This window comes from Cannabis sativa, chromosome 1 (assembly GCF_029168945.1).
Source record: "Cannabis sativa cultivar Pink pepper isolate KNU-18-1 chromosome 1, ASM2916894v1, whole genome shotgun sequence".
NCBI lineage: Eukaryota > Viridiplantae > Streptophyta > Magnoliopsida > Rosales > Cannabaceae > Cannabis > Cannabis sativa.
In genome coordinates, this window is record NC_083601.1 from 34,302,087 (window position 1) to 34,327,402 (window position 25,316).

Consider the following 25,316-nt stretch of genomic DNA (forward strand, 5'->3'; position numbering starts at 1 on the left):
ATCAGAAATAAAAAAATCTATAATCCTGAATACTACATATTCATAAATCAATAATAAAATATATTATAAAGACTATATAAAAATGTGAGTTAAAATTTTCTCTAGCTATTATATGTGTTTGTTAATATTTATCTTTTATTATTATTATTATTATTATTATTATTAATGTATATGAATATAATAAATTAAAATATTAATATTAATATAATAAATAAAAAATATTAATATAATTATTTTTCTCAAAGTATTAAAATTAAAAAATAAATTATTTTAATTTAACACAAAAATATAAATTAAAGAGTAAAATAAATAATAAAAATGTCAATATCTAATAGTGGAAACTTAATGTTGTTAAAGAAATAAAAATTTGGGATCAATTTATAAAAATATAAAATTTGAAAACTAACTTGCCAAACTTATATAATTTGGAAATTAATTTGTCAAAAAATAAAATTTGAAGACCAACTTGCTAAAACATATATAGTTTAAGGACCTAGAGTATAAATAAGAAAAAAATAATAATAATAATTAATGAGAGTAAAATCGAAACATTAGTTAGAGCTTGGTTAATTTAGAATTGGATTGGCTCGAATCTTTGGGTGACTTTTTCCTTATAAGACGTGGAATGTTATATCTATTAATTTGTCTACTTCGTCTTTAGTTATCCCTTTATTTTTTTTCATTATTTTTTTAATTTTTGTTAACTTGTCTTTATCTTTTTTTTTAGAAATACAAATAAGTAAGAAAAAATTAAAATATATGAAAAATAATGTAAATTTAATTAGTATATAATAAGTTTTATGTAAATTTAGCAAAACAAATATATTTGTGTCATTTATATTAATTTTTTAATATATTTAATTATAATATTAAAATATGAAGTATTAGTATTATTTTTTATATTTTATATATTAAAATAATAATAAAATTGATAATAAAATTATTAATTTTTATTTTTTACTAAAAACATTAATTGTTACTTTTTAGTAACAATTTTTTAGTTACAACATAATTTATGTTAATTGTGACTAAAACATAGTATTTAGTTACAAGTTGTCACTAATTTAATTTTAGTCATAATAAATAGTGACTAAAAATTCATTTAGTTACAACAAATTGTAATTTTTGTAACTAATACTTTTAGTCCCAAATTTTTTAATCACAACATAGGAATCATGATTTATAACTAGTTACAATTTTTTTATTACAAAATTTGTGACTAAAAATAAAAAATTTTATAGTGTAATACTAAGTTTTACATCAATAATTATATATTAAAGTACAATATTAAAATTTAATGTAAATCTATCACAAAATTATTCTTTAATATATAAAAAATTTACATCCGGTCTTATTCTATTATTTTTTTCGGAGTTTGGGTAGTGTCGTAAGTTATTTTAAGCTTTGGTTTCGAGTCTAACCTTCGAAACATTTCAAGCTCAAGCAGAATAGTATAGTGCATTAATTCTTCAATACGTTTCTATATCAGAAAGAATCAGAGCATTTGAACTCCATACGTACATATAAACTAAATATAAAAATATTAAAAATGAACAATAATAAACATATGATCAGATTTGTTTTTGTTTTTTTTTTCTTATTGAATAAACATTGATTAGATCATGACATATATGTATTAGGTACAAAGCCGACAAACTTATTATTAATTATTATTAGTCTGACATTAATCGTGTTCTCCGTTATTTAAAAAAAAAAACAAATATGTATACAAATACAAATACAATGTATGTGTAAGTATGTGTATATATGTGGACACACTATCAATATTTTAAAATGAAAAATTCATTAAATAGTTCTCACCGAATTTTCTTCTTGCAAAAATGTTCGTGGATAATTTTAATTAATAGTTTGGGGAGATATTATACAGTTTTCAATAGGCAGATATTAATATTATAGGGTTGGTGGTGATTTATTTATTACTTTATGCTCACTCTTAATCATTAGTTCATATATATTCAAAGACCTGGTCATGCATTGCACATTAGTTCAATTCATCATATCACTTCGTTGATAATATACAAAAGTAACCACAATTATTAGCATTGTTTTCACTCTTTTCTTGTCATGTTGTCCTTTTTTTTATAAAATGAGAAAATCTCATTAAATCAAACAACATCATTACATGGGGCAAAACTTAAGAGAACATTATCTGCTGTTCACAATATTAACAATAAATTTATCTTTAAAGAACATTTTCCTCCTGCCTACACACCTACATCGATCTTTTATATCCTAATTTAATTATATTAATGACATGGTGAACAATAAAAGATTTATATCTAAATATACAAAAAAATATATCACAAAAAATGTATGTTGGGACTAAAAGTAACAATTTTTAACAGTGTCACCATCCACAAACTTTTGTGTAGTGTAACTCAACGGAGAAATGACAAATAAAGAACAAATAATCATGACTCTTACAAAATTATTACACACGGAACAATAAAGAGAGTATAAAAAAGTTATAACTTTTGGAGTTTATTCTTGGTATGGAGAGTCATCAAATCAATTGAGAGTTCATCATTTACCTGAGAATGAATCTATGTTTGAGTATGGAGTCTACTCCACACCACGCAATCATTGTCTACTTTATCATCATGATCAATAAGGAGTGAGTTGTAGAATTTACTAACCTTCTTCATATTATATATATTATATATATATGTTATATTTTATGTAATCTATTTTTTTATCTATATATATACACATATATTAGGCAATGTTACATGTAATGTATATAAATTTAGTTTTTTATTAATTAAGTTTAATTAGGTGATATTGAGTACAATTTATGAATGTTTAATTTTTATAATTAGATAATGTATTTTTTTAATTTTTGAAATAAGTTTGAGATTTTGATTTTTGAATTTTTTTTTAGCTACTGTATCTTATATATTGGTGTGTTATTTAGATGTGATTGTATATATACATATTTTATGTACAATAAAACTCAAGTGAGATATTGTAGTGAATCTTTGTGTACTTGATTTTGCAGAATCGCCTCTTCTTTTAATTTAAAGTTAAACATGCAAAGTTAAAAATGAGGTTAAAATTATCTACATTAATATTTTAAGTATTATAAATTTAAATTAAAATTACTTATATAAAATATCTATATAATTTTTACTTTTTGATATATATATATATATAATATTATAAAATTAATAAAAAATATTATGTAATGTAAAAGTATATTTTGCTACATAATTTTATTTTTAGATGTATATAATAATATTATAAATTAAATTAATAATAAATATTCTATTAAGTAGTAATATATTTTGTTAAAATTAACGTTGAAAACTAAAAAATACTGTTAAATCAAAAAAAAAAAATTACATAACCATATTTCATATAGAATATTAGGGGTGTTCACAAAGTATCCGATCCAATCAAATCCGCACGATCCAATCCAATCCAATCCGCAAAATGCGGATATCCGCACTTGTGCGGATTGGATTGGATTGAAAAATCTAAAATCCGCACTTGTGCGGATTGGATGTTGTTTGACCTCAAAAAGTAACCGATCCAATCCAATCCGCACTTAATTATATACTAGGTGATTATTACGTGCCAAGCCACGTAGTGTTAGTTTTATTTAATATTTTAGTTTTTTTATTTTAATTAATAATTAAAATAGTATAATTATTTGAACGATTTGTTTTATAAAAATAAAATATGTGTCAGTATATTTAGTAAGTAAAACATAGTTGTGTTATAATAATGTATGTTATTAATAGTAAAATGTACATTAATCTTCTAATTGAAAAAAGTTCTATTATCTCATTTCATATCTAATAATATTATCTTTTATATTATCTTTTCTTTTATATTATCTTTTCTAGATATTTTATCTATATTTTTCTTTTTTAAAAAATAAATAAAAAAATTATTAATATTCTCCCAAGATAGGTTTGTTAGAGAGATATGTGGCTAGGATGATTTTTTTAATTTAAAAAGAGATTATTAATATTTAAAAGATTGTTTATTTAAAAAATTGTTTAATTTTTTGGGTTTAATTATTGAGTTTATTTTTTAACGGAAGATCAAACCTAATCGTTAAATTTAACAGAATATTCCTTTATTTTTAAGTATATTCTGTTAAACCAAGAATGTTAAACCAAGAAATGTCGTTAGATAGGCACTTTTAATATATAAAGATATATATTTTTAAAAAATATAATATATAATATATATTAATTAAAAAAAGACACAAACTTCTAATTTCTTAATCTTTTTTAGTAATATATTGAGTTGGTGCATTTTATTTATTTTGTAATAAAAAATACAAAAAAAAATAATAATTCTTATTCACATAGACAGATACACATAAAGTTTAAATATATATACTAGCTTATTTATTTTAGTAATAGATACATATATATTTTAGTGTAAATCTAAAGATAAGTATATATATATATTGATATATATGTATATTGGTTTAATTTGTATATAAATAGAGATGAAAATAGATTATTATTGGAGATTAAGAAACAATAGTTTTTTTTAATTTTTTTTTCTAGGAAATATTAAATAATTTATTATGAAAAAAATAACCGATCCAATCCGCACTATTGCGGATTGGATTGGATTGGATTTAAACTTTTATGCGGATCGGATTGGATCCAAAATATGAAATCCGCACTTAGTGCGGATTGGATGTTGTTTGACCAAAAAAGTACGGATTGGATCGGATGAACACCCCTATAGAATATGGTGGCAGTATATATTGTTATAACAAATATGTAATATTCAACTTTTTATAATCTTTGTATTATTTTATAATTGAATTGTAATATATTTTTATTTATCTTCCATCATGTAATATTTATCTCTAACATTTCCATGGTCTTCAACTATGTTTAAGGCTGAGATTTTTTATAGTAGAGGTTTAGAATGATTGTCAAAGAGTTATTATGGCCTTGGATAAATTTGCTTTTGGCTGAATTTAGTACGATTACAAGAATTTACGCTATTATAGAATTAGAAAGTGTTAGACAAAGTTGGCCCTAGTTAATTTACGCCTTAAAAAATAATTTTTTTTTATTCTTTTTATAACAATAGATATTTTTAAAATTATTAAAAAAGATAATGTATATTTATTAAATCTTTTTTTTTATTTGGGCCCCTAATTGGAGTGAGCCCTAGTCTAAGACCGGACTTGGTGTTAGGGTACTTAATTTTCAGCATTGTATTGGCTCTAAAAATTTTGTTGCCATTGTTTGGTTAAATTAGTTTTTTCTTTAGATCTTGTTATGAGCATTTTTAATAGTGTTAAAAAAGTAGTATATTACTATATTTACTACAAAAAATTACTACATATTGTGTGACAACTTTTTAGTCACAATATATTTTTTTGTGACTAAATGTAACTTTTAGTCACAATAAAATATTACTTGTGACTAAAATATAAGTTTTAAATACAAGTTGTCACTAATTTAGTTTTAGTCACAACAAGTATTGTGACTAAAAATATATTTAGTTACAAACAATTGTAATTTTTGTAACTAAAACTTTTTATCACGGATCTTTTAGTCACAACATAAAAATGATAATTTATAATTAGCTTTAACTTTTTTACTTTTAGTCACAAGTTTTGTTGTGATTGAAAATAAGATTTTTTTTAGTAATTTTAGCATATTTAAAAAATAATTACTATTCAAATTATGTTTTGAAAAATGTGTTAAATTTAACACATGTTAAAAGTTGTAGCAATAAATTTGACACATGTTAATAATAATAATAATAATAATAATAATAATAATAATAATAATAATAATAATAATAATAATAATAATAATAATAATAGTATACGTTTGTAATACAATAGGTAGCTACCCATCATGATCAACTGACCATCCAGAAGAAAACGACTTAAATGTATATTTATATAACTAGATCGTATAATGTTTATCATCAAGCTGACTAACTACATAGTTTATAACTACAGATTATACAGCGCCCAATGAAACAAATATATATGACTCGATATCAGAGATTTTTCTTTCCTCATTAGCCCGAGCAGATTATAAATATTGATAATTTAATTTGGATTATAGTAATTGTTGTATTGAGGATGGATCTTGATACATATACATATTCTAGATGCTTAGTTTAAAGAAAGTCTTTGCTACTAGAAACTGTGACTATCATAAGTCATAATTGAACTAAATTATATAATTGTTTTTTTTTCGAAAGCATATATAATTGAACTAAATATTTATATAAGTGAGGTAGGGTTAATATACAAAATTAATAAATATATATTTTAACATTGATTTCATTATATATATGTAGGTTAATATATATAGTTCTAATTGATCAATTAAATATGCATAGTAAAACAATAGCCCTTTTAATTTGATTTGTATTTCTCATTGTTGGTCAATTTTTTTAATTAATCAGGCTTACTAATATTGATTTAATTATCAACTCGGCATGCATTTGTATTTTATTAAGTCATTTTGCAATATATGTTTGGAGGGAAAGAAAAGTTATCAGAGAATGGAAACAAATTGTTTGATTGAAGAAAACGAAAACTATTAACAAATATTATTATTTATAGCGCACACTACTACAAATAATGGAAACTTCCATGGTGCACCTCTAAAAAGATGTTCATTCAGCTCATATTTATTTTAGCATCTAAACAAAATTAGTCTAATTTTTATTTTTATTTTTATAATTATGTACGTTATAGTTATTTAAGACATGCTGCAAAATTTTAAGAAATTCGAAAAAATTAAACACTTTAAAAATAAGGTATAGTGATGTGCTCGTGACTTTCTTAATTTATATATGCGTGTGAAATAAAATATTTTAATACTACTTTTTATATTGCAAATTATTCCAAATTTCTTAAATTTTTTACAAAATATTTTAAATAATTATAACGTATACAACTTAAAAAAAAACTAAAAAAAATTCTTAGATACCGAAATATAGGATACATGATGGAAGCATCCAATCACATTATTAAATTATAGTCTCAAATATTAAGAGATTGTTTGGCTGTAATTTTAGTTTTTAATTTTTAGAGTTGTATTTTCAAAAGTGAGAATAGAAAATAATTTTTTGTCATTTTAAAAATTTACTCGTGTTTGACTTATGTTAATTTTTTAAAACAATTTTTAGATTTTATTTAAGAAAAAAGAAAAAATCAATATTCTACAACATACCACAACCCATCCCACCTCGCGTGGACTGGACCCCAAACCTCAGACCCCAACTTGGACCCGAACTCCTAACCCATGCTAGAGTTTAGGTCTAGGGTCCAGGTTCGAGCGGGGTCTAGGTTGAGGTTCGGGTTCGAGGTTTGAGCCCGGGTTCTGGTCTTGGTCCGGAGTTTGGGTTGAGTTTTAGGGTCCGGGTCCGGGGTTGGAGTCGGGGTCCAAGGTCTAGGGTCTGTGTTCGGGGCTGGGTCTAGGTCCAGGTTTGGATCCGAGTATGTGAGCAAAAAGATAAAAATGAATATGTTAGACAAAAAAATAATGTCTGAGTGGTCCTTTCTTAGCTAGTGTTATGATGATAAATTTCATATTCGTGTGGTGGACTTGGTTTATTCATTGATTTATACCGTCACTTACTTGATCACTTATGGTGGTAGGGAGATAGGGCCTATTGCTCTAGGAAGAGGTATCTGCCAAAGTAATTTGTTATCCCCTAATTTATTCTTTCTTTGTGTTGAAGGTTTCTCTTCACTTATTGAGAAATTTGAAGAAGGGGGGCTCTTCATGGGTGTCGTGTATGTAATAGTGCTCTTGTTATTTTTTATATGTTTTTTTTGCTAATGATAGTTATATTTATTGTAAAGCTATTGAAATGGAGGCTCGAAACATTCTTTATTTGTTGCAAGTTTTCGAACGAGCTTCGGGTCAATGTGTTAATTATTCTAAGTCGACAATCTTCTTTAAAATGAACACTTCTCAGCCTACCAAAACTAAGATGTGTGATCTGTTGGGATGATGGAGGCGTCGGCAAATAGTTTGTATCTTGGCCTTCCTTGTAAAATGGATCGTAATAAAAATGATATTCCTGGCTTTTTGAAAGATAAGATTCAAAAGAGAATTTATGGTTGGAAAGGTAGATTGTTGTCAAAAGCAGGAAAAGAGGTGTTGTTAAAGACCGTTGCTCAAACTCTGCCTTCTTTTTCTATGCCAATTTTCTTGCTTCCTATTGATACATATAATAAATTGGAAGGAATGATGAGTTAATACTAGTGGAGTTCGGGATAGTCTCAAACGTGTGGAGTGAGTTAGCTGAGTTGGAAGAATTTGTGTCTTCATAAGCATCATGTGGGTCTTGAGTTTCATCATTTACGAGATTTTAATTTGGCCATGTTGGGTAAATAAGCTTGAATATTGGTTACAAATGTGTCAATCCTTTGTGAGTCATGTATAAAGTTTGATACTATCCTCGTGGTACATTCTTAAGCTTCTCTTGGTGCTAATTGTTGCCCATAATTTCTCCTAAAATATGTGACAAGTCAAGAGCTGGCCACATGGTGTTGAGATCGATGCTCTAGGAATAATTATGTTAAAATTTCCTAAAATTATAAGGTAAATCATTAGGCGCGGTCGAGAAGTCCCTTCAGGAGAGCAAGCTGCGCTATCCCAACTCTGAGAGTCAAATCTACCTGGAGATGTGGTAAGAAAAAAGGAATGGATCCAGACTCCGCGAGTCCGGACCAAAGTCACTATAAACGCATTAAATACAGTATGGAAGAAACATCTGCAAATTACCTTAAAAATACGTATCAGAGGTTTAAACCCATCATTCTCTAATTTCACACTATTCAATATCCCTTATGACAGTTGCAAAATGAACAGTCAAATCATCAGCAGAAACTAAAAGTCTATCTCACCAAATACCTATAGCAAGTCTACGTGTTATACAAAATAGCCAGACTGCCCTATTATCCAAATTTAGGAAATTGTGCAAGTGATACTCATATAATTATGATAATGGTAACCTTTTCACTATCTTTATGAGGCTATAAATACCCTCAACTATATTCAGTTAAGGGATTAGAAAAACAGATTGTGAAAAAATGTTTGTAAAAAGTTATTGCATTAATAATAGTGACTCGTGGACTAAAGCTCATTAATGCCCCAACCACGTAAAAATTCTTCGTATTAAACTTCTTATAATAATTAAAACAACTCTAATTAATAGTTGCCAAAAATCTTAATCAACACTAATGATTATCATGCTATTGTTTTCAATATTGTGAGAGAGTCGTCGGGGGTATGTCATTGAGAGAAACCAGTGTCGGGTGTGTTAAAGTTGAGCTATGATGCAAGCCTTGATCTTGTTGCGAAAAAGGCTGGAGTGGGTGGAGTAGTATGAGACTCATGGTACTATCTTAGTGTCCAGTACCTAATTGTGGAGAGGGATGTTGGAATCGGTTGTTGTTGAAGCCTTGGCAGTCTACTCTAGCACTTTGTTGTGTGTTTGACTTGGATATCAAGGGGTGATCATTGAGTTTGTGCCAATGTGGTTTGTGCTATCAATTCACGCCATGTTGATCAATCTTATTTAGGATGTGTCATTGAAGCTATCCTTGCTCATTTTGATTCTTTTGGTATACCTCTTTTAGTTTTTGTCCTTAAATGGCCAATAATGTTGCACACTTTTTAGCTAAGCTTGTTTTTTCAATGTCAGGTGATTATATTTGGTGGTCTGGCTACCCGAAGTATATTTATAATGTAATTCAGAATGACATTAATATATCTTAGGCACTCTTTTCTCTCATAAAGTTTTTGTGAAACCCTAGCCTATGCCTTAACAAAAAAATAAATAATAAGTATTTTATTTACTTTTAGGAGAATTATCCTAAATATTATTTTTTATTTATTTTTTAAAAGTTTATAATTTAGGTTGCTCTGGTAGTTTTTATGTGAATTGTTATGAATTCTAGTTGTGATTTAAGTTGCTCCATTAGTTGCTATGTGAATTCTCGTAATAATGTAAACAAAAAAACTGCATTGAAGTATAAAAAGAAATAAATTCTATATTTTTAACATGATGAATGAATTGTAATTGAAATTTTTTGTTACAAATATAATAATAATTAGAATATAAAAAAATAATTGCTAAGAGTATTTTATTTAATAATTATAATTAATTTATTAAATAAAATTATTCTTAATTATTATTTTATAAAGAAACAAAATATATAAATAAATGAGAAGATATTAATTTTTTTTCTTTTTAAAAAATCGTGCAATTTTATTAATAGTCTGCAACCTAATCAAAACATCTCCCTTATTAGAAACACAAGTAAGATAAAAATAAATAAATGAGCTAATTAATTGATTGTCTGATTCCCGAATCATTTGACAAAAGATATTAAATAAAGTCAAATGAAAAATATTAGAGCATCACAATTAACCTTAAGAATACCTATATTTAGTTTTATCTACTGCTCAAAAGATACAACAGTAGATCTGTTGTAGCAGATCCATTCAACCCTTAGTTTGAGCACTCATTTATTATGCAAGGTACATAACTACACTACTAACAACTTTTTCAGTTGTAAAGAACTTGTTATTCTCAATCACTAACAACAATCTGACTGGGAGGCATCGAAGAACAAAGAAGACAAACTAACAATGAAATAAAATAAAACAAAATCATATCACATAGATAAGACTAATCGTAGTAACCTAAACAAAAAACACTCAAAATTGTGTCACAAAGACAAAACTAATCGCAATAGCTAAAACCTAATCGCGATAGCGAAACCACAGATCCTGACCAAGCCACGCCCAAACGAAGGGAGGGTCGACGAGCCTGGCCAGAGAAAAAATGACTAAAGATATAAGAAGAGAAATCCTAAGAGACAATATAAAATATTCTTTGTACCATTGGAGAATGAAAAAGAGTGCTAAATTGGGTTTGGCCAGGGTCATAGTATCCTGTTGTGACTATTACGGATTAGTAAATTCGACTAGAAACAAGACAGCGAACCCCTGACTATGACATGGGAATTCTTCAATGAATCTTCGAAGTTTGAACCATGTCTTATGTTGAATTGATCATTTTGACATTTACAAACACGTGCACATATTTATACCATTGTTTCTGCAAAGAACGTAAAATAATATCTACTGGTTGTCTTTTGCCAATCTTTGAACTTTGATGGAGAAAATTGAAATACATCACACTAAATTAGAAGCAGCATACACTACGGCATCATCTCATTCTAGAAACATTGCTTAGAAATTTTGCATTTACTTGATATAGACGAGAAATATTAGCTCGGTTGAAAGGAAGGTTGGGAAGTGTAAGTGCTAATAAATGGTGCTCAGTCAACTAATCTGGGGTTCTAATAAATCATCTATGACTTATGTATATGCCGATTTTACAAAATGAACCATCCAGACAGAGGACAAGTAGTACACATGGTTGCCAATGTGAAGGTCCAAATTAGAGAGTTTCTGAATTGAGCAAATGAGTTAGAGTTGCACAAACTCAGAGAAATACTGGAATTTAACTAGAGATTTTGTGGAAATTTTATAAACACTAATAAACATCTTTGAATTAATAGTAAAGTCCAGATTTGAAGTCTAAACGTGTTTGGAAAAACTAAAAGTCCAGCCTTTCCTGTCAATGCAATTGAAGTCTTGAACAAATATCAGTTTAATCACTCCATAATATTCAGCACCCTAGTGGTCAGCTTTATACTCTTTTAAGCTGTTTCTGAATTTGTCTGAAGACCAGAAAGATCATTGGTTTTTCGTCCTAGAATAAAACTTCACCCAAACAATCCCCATCTTCTGCTCCACTTTCAACAGCTATCCAATCTGATCTCCTTTATTCTACATTAGCTTAAGATTAATATTTTTTCCTCCATGTAAAGAGTCAGTCAACATTCACAATAATGTTACCCCAAATTCACTAATTCACAAGATTCAAACAGGCTCAAGAGCTTTACTAAGTTACTAAAGTCATCAATTTATACATGAACATAACATAAGTAGTGTAGTTGGTAAAGAGATATATTATTTTAACATAATAATTTAGAAATAGCGTTTAATCGAAAAATTATCTAATAGCTAGCATTTTACGAAGACAGAAAAAAGTTGAATCAAATAACTGTACAAGAGAGGCGTTTATTATGCAAAACAGCTAGAGTTGAGAATCTGGAATAAAAAGATCGAAGCAAAAACTACAAGTACATACTTAAATTCGAGTTTTGACAAAGGCATTCTTACCACTTCTACAAGAATTTCTCTATACTTGTGGTTAAAGTGGATTTGGGAACAGCGCCAATAATTGCCTCTTTCTTCTCACCATTCTTGAACATAATAACAGTTGGGATGCTTCGAATACCATACTGAGTAGCGATTGTAGGGCTCTCATCAGTGTTTACTTTGAAGAATTTGACCTTTCCAGCATATTGTTTTGCCAATTCATCAACTATAGGGTGAATCATACGGCAAGGCCCGCACCAGGGTGCCCAGAATTCAACGACCACAGGGAATTCAGAGTCAAGCACAAGGGACTTCCACGATGCGTCGGTTACAGGAGCCGCTGAAGTTTTCAAAAAGAATGTAACTAATCTCTAAGACATGTTCCTCAAAATATGCCTATTACTTTGGTTCTAACCTTGCTTTCATTGATAGTACACACATAATGATCAAACATGTATGTATGCAAATGCAAATTTCTAAGTGTTTATTAAAATTTTAATTTCAATCCCTAACAATTATTAATATAAAAATGCATATTTTGCCTGAATTTTTTTAACACTTAAAAAGTCCAGTATCTAGATCAAAATTGGGAAATGAAAAACTGTAATATACAAAAGATATGTGAGGAGAAGTTATCATTTCCTAATTTCCTGGATAAAAGAGCTAGTGTAAAATACAAAAAAGGAATTCTGAGAAATCACTGGAATAAAATGTAAAGCATAGAATACTGACCACCAACAGCGGTATCCTGAGCCTCGCAGACGACGAGTCCACCGCGACGAGTAATTCTCGAACTAGGAGCGGAACTAACCGATCCTAGAGAGCGAGTGGGGGCGAGCTTGAGGCCTCTGACCTGCGGCAAGGCCCGGCGGGCGGCGAGTGAAGAAGCCGAAGAGGTTGTAATCGGAGAGAGAGCGCGGGAAGGCAGAGCAGAACAGCGAGGAACAGTTAGGGTTTCGAATACGGCAGCCATTGGCGAAGAAGATGAAGATCCGAGCTCCGAAGAGAGCGATCTGAGAGAGTAGAGAGAGGGAGAGATAGCGAGATACGAGTGGATGGAGCTCAATATTGGATGATTGAGTTGAAAGAGAAATAGGCTTGTCTTGTGGCACAGGTGCGTCGTCTATGTGAAGCACTCTATTTCCTCCTGTTACTTTCCCTGCTGTTTCTTCACTTCACCAATCAAATGAACACACGTGTCATTATTATTACTCTCATCATATATTTACTTATAATTTTTTTTTTAACCAGATTTTGTTTTGTTTTGTTTTTTTTTTTTTTGAAATAGAAATGGTATTTTATTCAAGTGAAACGTTCATCCATAACCACTTGAGGGTAGCTCAAGTGGCCATAGGAGGGTGCGTGTGTGTTGGAGGTCTTAGGTTCGAGTACCAAATTATGTATTGTGTAATATATAAACGCTTGAATCAAAAGAAAAAAAAAAAAGTTCATCCATTACAATAGAAATCAAACCGAAAGGAGCATTAAGCTCATTAAAAATATAATCTGACATAAAATAGAACGGTCTAACAACTCAATGGGCAGTCTTATTTACAGATCGCTAAACCACATTTTGTTTTAGTTTTTGTTGACCGAGTTTTTCGGCAACTAGTAAAATAGGATTGTAATAATGAGCTGTAAGAAAGCGAGATGAAGACTTTTTACGTGGTTGGGGCGTTAATGAGCCTTAGTCCACGAGCCACTGCTATTAATGGATATCTTTAATACAGATTCTACACTTGGGAGAATGTTTCTCTCTTTAATACAAGGAATGTTCTTGGTGAGTTTTTTCTCTTCTTGCTCTTTAGCAACCAAGATTCTCCGACCCCATTAAATGAGCTTTGAGGGGGTATTTATAGTGTTTTGGTGGGGCAATCCCTAGAATTGTTCTTACACATGTGTCTATAAGTATCCATAAAGTTGGGCATTTCCGATGAATATACCATGGGTGATGCATGGTCAAATCCCTAGGTGCTGTAGGGTTTTTATGGAGAATGTCCTTTTTGTCTTATGATTGACGTGACTCTTCGCAGAGTAGCCGTCGCTAGACTTAAATGATCATTACTGTAGCGCTGCTGTTTGGGGGTTGTGCTGTCAGACTTTATTGCGTGTTACAGTCCCAACACGCTTCCTCCCATGCAGCATTAAATGCGACTTGATCTCTCGGGAGAGACCTGACACGTCCCGGAGTGCCTTCAAGCTATGCTCACTTCCGGGAGTACCTTGTACTCCGGGTATATCCTCCGGGATCCATGCGAATAACGCTTCCTGGTGTCATAAAAAGACTTAGCAGTTCTTCCCAAATAATTTGATCCACGTGTCCCCTCTTGACTGGTCCACGTATATTGGGCGAATTTAGGAGCAACATTTACCCCCCAAGCCTTGTTTACTTAGTAAAAATAAACCAAGGCTTGTTCAAGTGTCTCCAGTTGGCCCCTCGTTTCCCCAGCTCGAGCCTCGAGCGCGTGGGGGCACATTAAATGATGTTATTTAATGCGACAATACGTTGGTTCGCAGGAATGTTTCCAGCCGCCTCCTCGGTCTTATGATACGACTTGGGGGCGCGTGACGGTGTGTCTAATAATGGCATTAAATGCAGTGATTCACTTTTGCAGAGGTCGATTCGTTTCACGCCCCATGATTGATGCGGCGCATTGATGGTGTCAGGCGGATACTCAAACGTTTGCACCGCCTTAATGGTAGATTGATCTAGCCCGTTGATCTTTTGGGAATTCGAATCGCGCGTTTCCCCTGCCGTACGATTGGTAGGTGAAGACGCCTGTTCCTCATGCACTTTTGCCTATAAAAGCCACCACCTTTCCTACACTTCGGTTACTTTCCATTCCTTACCATTTTTGCTTGAATTTCTCAGAGAGAAAATTTCTCAAAGTAGCATAAACCGCCTTAACACTTAAACACTTCCTGTAATTTTCCAAAGGTTCGGTTTGGCCGTGCTTCTCAACTCCTCGCTCAACCATACCCGTACCCCAGTTCAACAATCAACTGTAAGTTTTTTGCATCTTTAGGAACATGCTTACATTTATTTTGTTTGTTTTCTGGGTTCGCACTTAGAGATTTCTGGAGTGTGGGTGTTTGAGTTCTTCGAGTTCTGCTTTACGTTTTACTGTATTAGTTGTAGAGTCGCCACTGTCATGCCTCTGTTGTAGGCGTACAGTTTTGTTTGAAGAAGGCCGTGTATCCTTCGTTTAGCAATTGCTTAGGGCATAGGAAGACTTTTCTCTTTTCTTTTCCTTTTTGCAAAACCACTTTTACTGCGATTTTATTGCACCCGACACTTGTTCGGGGATCCTCTTTTGAGTTTCCTGTGTGACACGTGTCCGGAGGGGGCCTCTTTCCACGGTTAGGGGACCCCACTCCCTTTTTTTCTGATTTAGGGTTTGGTATGGAGCCTAACTGCTGGGTTTTTTTTTTTTATTTCTTTTATTTTTCTCAGAGCATAACATGTCTGCTTCCGGCTCGAAGTCTTCGAAGAAGAAAGGGAAAAACATTGCCACCCTGGAGGAGGTTTCTCTGGGACCTGTTGCCCAGGAAGGGTACAAGTCCCGCGCCACTGGCTGGAAAGCGGCCGAGCTTCGATCGACCCTGACCTGCCCTCACCAGCTAGAGAACATCATTAATGTGGCTGGGATCAAACCCTCTACCTCAGGGACCTTCCACCGGCCTCCTCGTGACTCGGAGACGCCCAACCTCAACTATGATGGCTTCGGGGCTTGGAGTCAGACCCATCTGATGGCCGGTGCAATGCTCCCGCTCCAGGATTATTTTGTTAATTTTCTTGTATTTGTCGGCCTTGCGCCATACCAACTTATTCCTCAAGCTTACCGCCTGCTCTCAGGCTTATTTATTTTTTACTCCGCGCGCGGCTGGGGGTCTCCCAGCCCGGCGGAGATTTTATATTTTTATGAACTTGTATCCGTCCCCAAGAAAGGGGACAAACTTAAGGATGGTTTTTATGGGTTCCGGATCCACCCTGCTAACGAAGGGGTGGTTCCGTATAATAAAGTGTACTCATGTTAAGGAGTACCGCCACCGATTTTTCTTCTCCTCCGGGTTTAGGGCCGTGGACCATCCGGAGCTTCTCACGGAGTGGGTGCGGATCCCACCTTACCAGCGGACGCTCACCACTCAGGCTTTCCTTCGAAGGGCCCAAGCCTTCGCCTCCTACGACCATGCCGATCTGGATGTCGGGGGCCTGGTCACCACGGAGAATTGTAGAAAGGCTAAACTTATCCTTTCTCGCCAATCCGTGGATGACTCCAACCTCTCCAAGGTCATCTGCCCTAACGTGAGGGCGCCGGTTGCGGAGAAGGCCTTCCGGGATGAGCTCATTGCTACGGCAGAGAAGAAGTACCAAGATTATCTCTACCGGAAGGCCCAGGAGAAGGCGTATTCTAGTGCCCAGGCTGCCTCTGGGAGAGGGCTTCGCGTGGGGAGCCCGGTGGTGCGAAGGAGCCAAGCCATTGGCGGGAAGTCCGAGGCAAAATTTTTTGACAAGATTCTTCAAGAAGAGATTGGAGGTCCTTCCGCCGGGGGGCCCCTTCGTCTTGAAGGTTCTTCTGAGAACCAGACTTCCCGGCCTCAGCCTTCAGTCCCCGAACCAAACTCGGGTGCTCCCGGTGCTAGCACTTCTGGTGCTGGTGGTAAGTCTCCTTTGATAATTCAGTATGTCCCTTCCGTTGATGAATATACCAGTCGTAGGCCCATAGGGTTCGACGAGCGTCTCCGTAGGTTTAAGATGCCGTCGACCCGGTGGGGGGATCATTTGAAGGAATTTTATTTTACAAACTTAGGAGATTACCTAGGTCGGTCCCGGATGGGCCCCGGCCCTCCGGAACCTATCCCCTTAGGTCTGTCGGCTTACATAGCGTCTAGCTGGTTTCGGCCCTCGGACAGTTATCTTGGAGATGATGCTGCCAGCATTAAAGTTCAGGACTTTGCTAGGGCCGAATTAGGGAGTCCGGGTAGGAGTAGTTTTATTTGCTGCACCTTTTTGTAAGTAGTTTCTCACGGACTTCTAACACTTGCTTATTTTATTGGAACAGGTGCCTCCATGGACGCCATCTCGGAACGGCTTGCCGGGGTCCATACTCCGGTGGCTCCTCCGGCCTTCACCCCCTCTCCCCCGGCTCCTTCCTTGAAGGTTTCTTCCGGCGCTCCTCCCGAAACCATCGACTTAGTGGATGACGAGGAGGTGCTTCCGGGAGAAGGCCAGGGGAAAGGGTGGGACTTCTCGGAGGAAGCCGCCGAGGGTACTGGAGAGCCTCAAGCCCCTCCAGTGGTAGCAGAGGAGGACGAGGAGGAGCCTGAAGTGGCTCTGATTCGCAAGCGTAAGGGCAAGATGATTGCCCAGGACGAGCCGAAGAGGCCTCGGAGGGCCGACACTCCCGCTCATGGCCTAGACGGCGGGGTTTCTCCGATGGAGGAAAATCCTGCTCCTCCTCACATTGATCTTACCCCGGTCCCGGGGGATGAGGTGAGGCAAGAGCTTCGCATAGCTAAACACAACTATGCTATGGATGAGTACTCCCGGGGGTATGCTGAGGTGGAGGCCCTTAGGAGGATTCTGCGGGCCGAGGTTGAGGCGAGTATCAATCATCCGGACTATCATGATCCGTGGAACCTCAACCTGGACCCTCTAACGGACTGGTTCCGTCCCCTCCTAGGGCCCACTTTGGCTCCCTTTGCCGCGGAAATGACCGGTGAGTTCGCTTCTCAGCTTACACGCTGTGCGCCCAAACGGTTCGCCACCTGCGCTTCTCTGAACTCCATCTTCCAGGTCCAGGACCTCAGCCATTCCCTCACAGTGGTAAGTACTTCGCAATTTCTTGCATTTCCTTTTTTGTTGTTTGCCTTTTGTTTTCTTTGAGAAATTTTTTCTTATACCCCGTTATGGTTCAGCTTGCTGCTGAGGCGGGTCGCCTCTCCAGGAATATCATAAACCACGGCTTCGCTCTGTCCGACTTTGGGGACATGAATGACGTCCGGAAGGTCCTCCAGGATCTCACGGCGGAGAGGCAGATCTATCAAGAGGCTGCCGAGCGCCAGGAAGCAGCGGCCAAGGCCAAGGAAGAGAAAGCCAAGGCCAGGGAGGAGGAGGCCATCCGGAGGGAGGCTCAGGCGGAGGACATGATCCAGGCCGAGGCCCAGCGGAGAGGCAGGATGGAGGCCCATCATCAGGAGGAGCTAAGGGCTCAAACCGAGGCTGCCGAGAAGGCTAGGCGAGATCTTCGGGAGGCCAGGGAGGCTTTGGATGAAATGGCCGCCAAGGTGAGGTCTCTAGAGGAGACTCACCAGTCGGATATCGAATCCAAGGCCGCTCTGGCTGCGGAGTTGAAGGAGCTTCGGGACTACAAAGATCAGTCTATCAGGAAGGCCAAGAGGGCCGAGCTCCTTTCTCCCGTCTCCTGTGCCCGGTGCCCGAAGCGCTTTGATGATGGTGTCTACATGGCTTGGGCCACCAATGATCAGAGTATCAAGCTTTCCTTTTATCCCAAACCCGAGGACATGATTGCCAAATTTCGGGAAAAGAAGAAGAGGCTTGATGCTGAGCTTGAGGCACGGATCGGACCTCGTCTTCCGCCGCGGCCGACCGAGCCGCCATATTATTGACCCAGATTGTCCCCGTTCTCTTTATAACTCTTTTTTTTTTCTTTGTCTATACTTGCTGCTGCCTTAGAACAATTTACATACAGGCGGCAGCTTTTATTTGAAGGGGAGACAATTTAAGGCCTGTCCCCGGGCCATTTATATGTGTATGACCTAACCTTCGGGCTAGGATATTTTATTATTTTTATATATGTGCGATCTTTTTTTTCACACTTTATATATTTCAACCTGTCCTTTGGCTCAGGTTTTCATACTTACGCTCTTTATTTTTGCGCATGTTTTTTGACCTGCCCTTTGGGTCAGGATATTTTACTTAGCTTGACCTGCCCTTTGGGTCAGGATATTTTACTTAGCTTGACCTGCCCTTTGGGTCAGGATATTTTACTTAGCTTGACCTGCCCTTTGGGTCAGGATATTTTACTTAGCTTGTTTTTGTTTGTCCGTGCGTATACCCTAGTACCCCGAGTGGCACGTAAACTTTGTTTTCAAGGCACTCGCCTTTATTTAATATAGAGGAGGCATACATTTGGACGGTACAAACCCTTTGAACAAAAGCTAAGTTTAATTCGCCACCGGTAGTATTTTACGAGGTGATCGGCATTCCAGGCTCTTGGGACAGTAGTTCCGTCCATTCTTTTCAGCTTGTAAGTGCCAGAACCGATTTCGTCCTCGATTTCATATGGTCCTTCCCAATTTGGTCCAAGTACCCCCACTCCGGGTTCTTGGGTGGCTGGGAAGACCCTTCTTAGGACCATGTCACCAATAGCGAACTTTCTGTTTTTAACCTTGGAGTTAAAATACTTGGTCACCTTCTTTTGATAAGCGGCCATCCGTATTTGGGACTCATCCCGGAGTTCTTCGACTTGATCCAGAGCTTCTTGGAGCAGGGCCTGATTAGTGGCCGGATCGTAGGTCGTTCTCCTGTGGGATGGGAATAATGTTTCCACCGGGACCATTGCTTCACAACCGTATGCCATTGAGAACGGCGAGTGACCGGTTGTGGTTCTGGGGGTCGTCCGGTAGGCCCACAATACCCTTGGCAATTCTTCAGGCCAGTTATTTTTACAAGCCAGTAGCTTCTTTTTCAAGGTGACCTTTAGGATTTTATCGATCGCCTCCGCCCGGCCGTTTGTTTGTGGCCGGCTACCGCGGAGAAGCTTTTCACTACTCCGTGTTGGTTGCGAAGTCGCAAATTCCTCGCAATCAAATTGCTTTCCATTGTCCGAGACTATTTTGTGAGGTAAGCCGTATCGACACACTATGTTTTTGATAACAAAGTCCAACGCCTTCTTAGCGGTTATTGTCTTCATAGGCTCGGCCTTCCGTCCACTTGGTGAAGTAGTCCACTGCTACTATTGCATACTTTACCCCTCCTTTTCCCGTAGGTAGAGACCCGATGAGATCTATGCCCCAGACCGCGAAGGGCCAGGGGCTTGTCATCAGCGTGATCTCATTTGGAGGGGCTCTCGGTATGTTTGCGTACCTTTGGCACGAGTCACACTTTTGGACATAGTCTATACAATCTTTTTTCATTGTTGGCCAGAAGTATCCCTGCCTCAATATTTTCTTTGAGAGGCTGGGTCCTCCCGTATGATCTCCACAGAACCCTTCATGGACCTCCAGCATGATTTGTCTAGCTTCAGGGTCCGATACACACCTTAAATAAGGCATGCCGAGTCCTCTTCGGTAGAGAATTTGATCCATCATTACATAACGATGAGCCCGATATCGAATCTTTCGAGACGTTGCCCTCTCTTGGGGCAACTCACCTGTGGTTATGTATTTTATGATGGGGACCATCCAGCTGGGTTCTTGCCCAACCGTTTGTGTGGTCTCTTTTATTTTGATGCTTGGCTCTGCCAAGCGTTCCACGGGTACTACCCCCAGCTCTTCGATCTCAGTGTCCGAGGCTAGCTTAGCCAGACAGTCCGCGTGAGCGTTCTTTTCTCGGGGGATTCTTTCTATTTTATAGTCCGTGAACTCGTGGAGCAGTTCTCGAACTATTGTTACGTACGCGGCCATCCTTTCGCCGCGGGTTTGGTATTCTCCGGATACTTGGTTTACGACCAGCTGGGAATCGCTGTAGACTTCCACTCTCTTGGCTCCTACAGCTTTAGCCAATTTTAGCCCTGCTATTAGGGCCTCATATTCGGCTTCATTGTTCGAAGCTGTGAAGTTGAATCGGAGTGCTGCCTGGAGCCGCAACCCGGTAGGCGATATCATAGCCACTCCGGCTCCTGAACCGTTTTCATTTGAAGCTCCATCCACAAATACTCTCCAAGTGGGGATGGGTGGCTCCGGAGTATTGGCTGTTGCCTCGGCTTCATTACATTCGGTGATGAAGTCCACCAAGGCTTGGCCTTTTATGGAAATCCGGGGCACGTAATGCAAGTCAAACTGACTCAGTTCCATTGCCCATTTGAGGAGTCTTCCGGAGGCTTCAGGTTTCTGGAGAACTTGCCGGAGTGGGTGATTGGTCAAAATTCTGATCGGATGGGCTTGGAAGTATGGTCTCAACTTCCGTGATGCCATCAGGAGGCAGAATACTAGCTTTTCCATTACCGGGTACCTTGTCTCGGCCCCTATCATGCGTTTACTAACATAGTACACGGGGTGCTGAATCTTTTCTTCCTCCCGGACCAATGCAGCACTGACCGCATGTTCGGAGACGGCCAAGTAAAGGAACAAGTCTTCTCCAAGGACGGGCTTTGATAGGATAGGAGGTTTGGCCATATGGTCTTTTAACCTTTTGAATGCCTCCTCGCATTCCTCCGTCCATTCGAACTTTTGGCATTTCTTCAGTATGTTGAAGAAGGGTATGCACTTGTCCGTGGATCGTGAGATAAAACGGCTCAGTGCGGCTACCTTTCCGGTCAAACTTTGCACGTCCTTATGTTTTTTGGGGGATGGCATGTCCAGGAGAGCTTGGATTTTTTCCGGGTTCGCCTCAATCCCCCTCCGCCGACTATGAAGCCTGTGAATTTTCCCGATTTGACCCCGAAGGTACACTTTTTCGGGTTGAGCTTCATGCCGTATCTCCGGACGACTTCGAAACATTCTTCCAAGTCGCTTGCATGGCTATTGCATGCTTTGGATTTGACGAGCATGTCGTCTACATATACTTCCATGTTTCGTCCTGTGAGGCTTTTAAACATCCGGTTAACCATTCTTTGATAGGTTGCTCCGGCGTTTTTCAGTCCGAAAGGCATGACTAGGTAACAATATACCCCCTTATCGGTCCTGAAGCTAGTGCACTCCTGGTCTGCCGTATGCATCTTTATTTGATTGTACCCAGCATAGGCATCCATGAAAGATAGCAGTTTAAATCCGGAGGTGGCGTCCACCATCTGGTCAATCCTGGGCAGCGGAAAGCAGTCCTTTGGGCAGGCTTTGTTTAGATCTGTGAAATCTATGCAAACCCGCCAAGTCCCGTTTGGCTTGGGCACCAGGACCGGATTGGCTAGCCATTCCGGATAGTATACGTCGCGGATCATGCTATTGGACAAAAGTTTATCCACCTCTTTCTCTAAGGCCTCGGCTTTCGCCGAGTCGAGCGGGCGTCTCTTTTGCTGTATAGGAGGCATGTCCGGGTTGACGTTGAGGACATGGGTGATGACATGAGGGCTGATGCCGGTCATGTCCTCTTGGCGCCATGCAAAAATGTCAATGGCGCCCTTCAGTGTTTTTATTATTTTATCCTTTTCCTCCGGATCTAGTCCTCTCCCTATCCGGAGTACTTTGGTGGAGTCGTCGTCGCACACTGGTATCTCTTCGACGTCCTCCATTGGTTCTACGACCCTTTCGGATCCTATACGAGGATCCAACTCGTCTTCTTCGGCCTTCTCTACTTCAGGGGGCCCCCGGACCATGAGCACTGGCAAGTGGGTGGCAACGTTGTAACATTGTCTGGCCTCCCCTTGATTTCCCCTCACCGTTCCGACTCCGGCTTCCTGGGTAGGAAATTTTAGGCATAGGTGTCGGATGGAAGTTATTGCACCAAAGTCGACGAGGGCCGGTCGGCCTAAGATTGCGTTGTAGGCTGTTGGACAGTCTACTACCACGAAGGTGCAATACTTGAACGTGCTCTGGGGAGTATCCGGGCACAGGGTAACTGGGAGCCTGACTTTTTCCATCGGGATTAGAGTTGTCCCGTTAAACCCTGTGAGCTGCGATCCGCTAGGAGAGAGGTCCCGGTCGGTCAACCCTATCGCAGTGAAGGCCTCTTTGAAGAGCAGGTTCACGGAACTTCCATTATCAATCAGGACCCTAGCCACTACTTTATTTGCAATGGGGGTCTCTATGACCAGCGGGTCGTGAAGAGGAAAACGCACTGTCTTGGCGTCCTCTTCCGTGAACGTTATGGGCTGGTCCATTAGCCGAGGCCTTTGAGCTGGGAGTTGAGTGACCTCCCACACCTCACTGTGCCTTGCGGCCTCGGCGTATCTTTTTCGCTCCTTTCGAGTGTTACCTCCGATATGGGGACCTCCGGAGATCATAGCTACCCGTCCATTAGGCCGGGGCGGTAGTCCGGGTATATGCCGGGTGTCACTGCGGGAGCAGCGGAGGCAATGCTCCCGCCGTACCCCCGGTGTTCCCGAAGGCATGCCCCCCGCCACCCGCCCGGGTTAAGGTGGGGTAACCTATTCTTGATCCACTCATAGAGGTGGCCCAACCGGATCAGATTCTCAATCTCATCTTTGAGATTTTTACACTCGTTGGTGCTGTGGCCAATGTCGTTGTGATATTCGCACCTTTTACTCGGATCTCTCCGGGAGCTGTCCTTGTACAATGGCTGGGGTCTCCGGTAATGCGTGTTCTGCCTTGTGGCAAAATAGACACGTTCCTGAGAGTCCGTGAGCTCTGTGTACTGGGTGTATTGGGGTGTGTACCCCTTCTTTTGGCGCTTCTCTCCCGTTCGGGTGCCGCCCTTGGAAGACCTCTTGCTTCTAGACCCCGGGTAGGGCCCGTTAAGCTAGCGGTTGGGGCAGCCTGTGAAGGAGCCCGTCCATTCACCCCGGACGGATTGCCGTAATGGGAAGATGCCGGGGGCAGAGCTTGGTTGTATCCGGGAGTAGCAGAAAACTGTATGCCACTAACCGGAGGGGTCGCGGTCGGGACAGTACCCGAGGGCGATACTCCCGGCATGTATCCTGCTATCCCGGTGGGATAATAGCCTCCGTAAGCCACGATCTGGGCTTCTTCGACGTTAATATATTTTTGGACTCGCTTCTGGAAGTCCTGAAGGCTAGCAGCCGCCTTCGTCGTAGTTCGTTCCTGAAGGAGTCCCAAAGGTGCGGATCCTCGCTTGGAGAAGCGCAAGCCGTTGTCCGTCGTCGACCTTCTTGGTCTTCGAGGCTTCCTCTCGAACCTCTCGATGTAATTCTTCAAGGTCTCGGTGGGTAGTTGCTTGATGTTGGTCAAGGCACTAACCTCCAAATTGACCTTCCCGGCGGCGACAAATTGTCTCCGAAGTTGGTTTGGAGTTTGTTCCAACATCCCACCGATCCTGGTTCTAGTTTCTTGAACCATTCCTCTGCCGAACCGCTCAGAGTGAGGGGGAAGCATAGGCATTTGGCGTCATTGCTGACCCGCATGACCGTCATGACTCGGTTGAATCGTGACAAGTGATCGATGGGGTCGGAGTTCCCAGTATATGCCGCCATTTCGGGCATCTTGAAGTTTTTAGGGAGCTCCGCCTCCAGGATATGCTTGGCACAAGGCTCCCGGTCCTCACTGTCCGAGTCGGAGTCATCTCCCTTCTGCCTCCGGAGACTCGGCAATATCTTTTCGAAGGATGGCAAGCTCGCCATAATCCCTTCGTTTACGCACCCGAGGAGACTCCGGTCCGTATCTTTTGATCAAGGTGATCCCGGAGGTCACCTTGATTCCCATTGATTTGATTTCTCAGATCAATGGGTGGACATCTCTGTCCTCCTCTTCCTCTACCCCCTGGTTCCTGGTGCACGGAAACGCTTTTCCGGTCCCCTCGATCCTGAGGGCCAAGACTCCCCCTTTGGGGCTTGCCCCTCTGCGGACCTTTCCCTTTAGGGAAATCTGAGCGGACCTTACGCGGATCCTGCGCCTTTTTCTTTCGACCAGGGGCAGAAGTAGGGTTTTTTGTTTGGTTTTCCTCAGCAGGGTGCCTTATAGGGCTAGGTTCCCTAGGCCTTTGCTGCTGGGAATTAGGCGAAGACGCAGCTGGGTCCCTGTCGAGTCCAGCGGCCATTGCCTTGGGATGCACGTGAATGCCAGCCGCCTCCATGGCTTTCTGCATGGCTAGCATCACCTCATGCATCTTTTGATTTTGCACTTTCTGAGCTTCGATCTCAGCTTCGTGATCGATAGCTTTTTGTCTGAGGAGCACCAGCTCTTGGTAGCTTCCATCATCGTAAGCGTACTCGTCGAGGTGTTCCTCGTGGTTTTCATCTGGAACTTCTTCCTCGGACTCCTCTGCTGCCCTTGAGGCTA

General features: G+C 38.7%; 2 protein-coding genes across 4 annotated transcripts; one reads left to right on the forward strand and one right to left on the reverse strand.

Moving 5' to 3' along the window:
* Nucleotides 1-11,528: 11,528 nt before the first annotated feature.
* LOC115706278 (uncharacterized) lies at nucleotides 11,529-13,360 on the reverse strand. Of its 3 annotated transcripts, none has more exons than XM_061108283.1 (3): nucleotides 12,954-13,360; nucleotides 12,243-12,561; nucleotides 11,529-11,839 (listed from the first exon to the last, which is right to left on the reverse strand). In XM_061108283.1, exons 1-2 carry the CDS (start codon nucleotides 13,192-13,194, stop codon nucleotides 12,248-12,250), a joined length of 555 nt encoding a protein of 184 aa, XP_060964266.1. In that variant the 5' UTR covers nucleotides 13,195-13,360; the 3' UTR covers nucleotides 11,529-11,839; nucleotides 12,243-12,247. The 3 variants fall into 3 exon arrangements, with proteins under 3 accessions (XP_060964266.1, XP_030489729.2, XP_060964267.1); XM_030633869.2 differs by having other exon boundaries at nucleotides 11,529-11,846; XM_061108284.1 differs by having other exon boundaries at nucleotides 11,529-11,855.
* A 3,922-nt stretch (nucleotides 13,361-17,282) lies between these two features.
* LOC133034182 (uncharacterized) lies at nucleotides 17,283-18,851 on the forward strand. The gene is made up of 2 exons (XM_061109222.1): nucleotides 17,283-18,048; nucleotides 18,141-18,851. Exons 1-2 carry the CDS (start codon nucleotides 17,293-17,295, stop codon nucleotides 18,849-18,851), a joined length of 1,467 nt encoding a protein of 488 aa, XP_060965205.1. The 5' UTR covers nucleotides 17,283-17,292.
* The last annotated feature ends 6,465 nt before the right edge of the window (nucleotides 18,852-25,316 follow it).